This window comes from Buceros rhinoceros, unplaced genomic scaffold (assembly GCF_000710305.1).
Source record: "Buceros rhinoceros silvestris isolate BGI_N320 unplaced genomic scaffold, ASM71030v1 scaffold18698, whole genome shotgun sequence".
NCBI classification, from domain to species: Eukaryota; Metazoa; Chordata; class Aves; order Bucerotiformes; family Bucerotidae; genus Buceros; species Buceros rhinoceros.
Genome location: NW_010427649.1, coordinates 5,654 through 6,869, shown reverse-complemented (window position 1 = coordinate 6,869; position 1,216 = coordinate 5,654). Strand labels below are relative to the sequence as shown.

Here is a 1,216-nt window from a genome sequence, read left to right as displayed (position 1 = left end):
TTTCCCTCCTGTGATGCAAAATTCTTCCCTCATGCTAGTGTCAGCTCTTAATTTTAAAGTTCTTTACAGATGAAGTTATACACTCCTATTTTCTTGCTCCTCAAACAACAGTTTTCATGGATGGGTGAATACTGTCTTACATTCTACCTTAATTAGCATTCCAATATTGAAGCAACAACAGACTTATTAATGAGCACCAAAACTGAGGGCTTGCCTGTGTGAGATTCAACAGAAGTTTTGTAAATTCATGACAGGGTAGCAACAACAATTTAGAATATGATATCTGGGCACATTGCATAGTGTCAGTGTTCATAACAAGAAGTTGACACTACAGGAATATTTGAAATTGAAAGATGTCACAATAAGCTTTGTACTACATCCTCAATAAAGATAAGAGGCCAGAGATTATCAGTTTTCCTCCCTGTAATTCCTGGGTCAGTTTCCCATCTGAGGAAAGTTTAAATAATAATTTTTATATTTTTCTTTTGAAGAGAATAGCAGGTCTGTGGGACAGATATTTCCTGATATCGCTATTCTAGCTGCCGAAATAAATAATGATTCTCTCAGTATTTAAACATATTAGCAACTGACTCACTTTCGCCACCAGGAGAGGGGCTTTTCAAGATCTTGCTCATCACATCCCATTGAAGCAACGAATGCAAAAGGCCAGGCCAGCAACATCATAAAAGCAGCAAAAAACAGTCGGATAGGAAACAGAGTCAAGGTCATGAAGGCAATCTGCAAAATCCAAAACAAATGCATTATTCTAACACAATATTGACCCAAAGTGTAAACAATTCCTAGAAACTGTTGTAAAGCCTTAACTTAAAAATCGTAACTATAGCTGAAACACAGCACACTCTTTAAAGCTAATGCAGTCTTTACTTTCCACACTTCTTCATACCCTATGTTTGTCAGTGAACACATCCACATGATCTTTTCCCTTTCTGCAGTCTCACATTAGGTAAATATTTAGCAAGGGTGTATTTTAAATGTTACTGCACATCAAAGAAGTCAGTTCATCACAGCAGCTCCCAGCCAGTGATGCTCACGTCTTCAGAAGGCCATTCATGTGGCTATACAGGACCAGGGCACCATCAGCGGCACCACCGGTGGCAAAGAAACTGCACGGAGGCTTCTGGACAAACATTCAGACATGCATACAAGTTTAAATTCCAGGTCTATGCTAACAGGCACAGCTCCCTGGAAAGCAGAT

At 39.1% G+C, this 1,216-nt stretch overlaps 1 protein-coding gene across 1 annotated transcript in view; it reads right to left on the bottom strand.

Annotated features, from left to right (window-relative positions):
* The window catches only part of LPCAT1 (lysophosphatidylcholine acyltransferase 1), a 50,270-nt gene extending 49,535 nt beyond the window's left edge, over nt 1–735 (bottom strand). Inside the window, exon 1 of the mRNA XM_010141997.1 lies at nt 596–735. Within this exon, the coding sequence (XP_010140299.1) occupies nt 596–729 (134 nt within the window). The 5' untranslated portion in view covers nt 730–735. The remainder of the gene's footprint in view (nt 1–595) is intronic.
* Between the last annotated feature and the right edge of the window lie 481 nt (nt 736–1,216).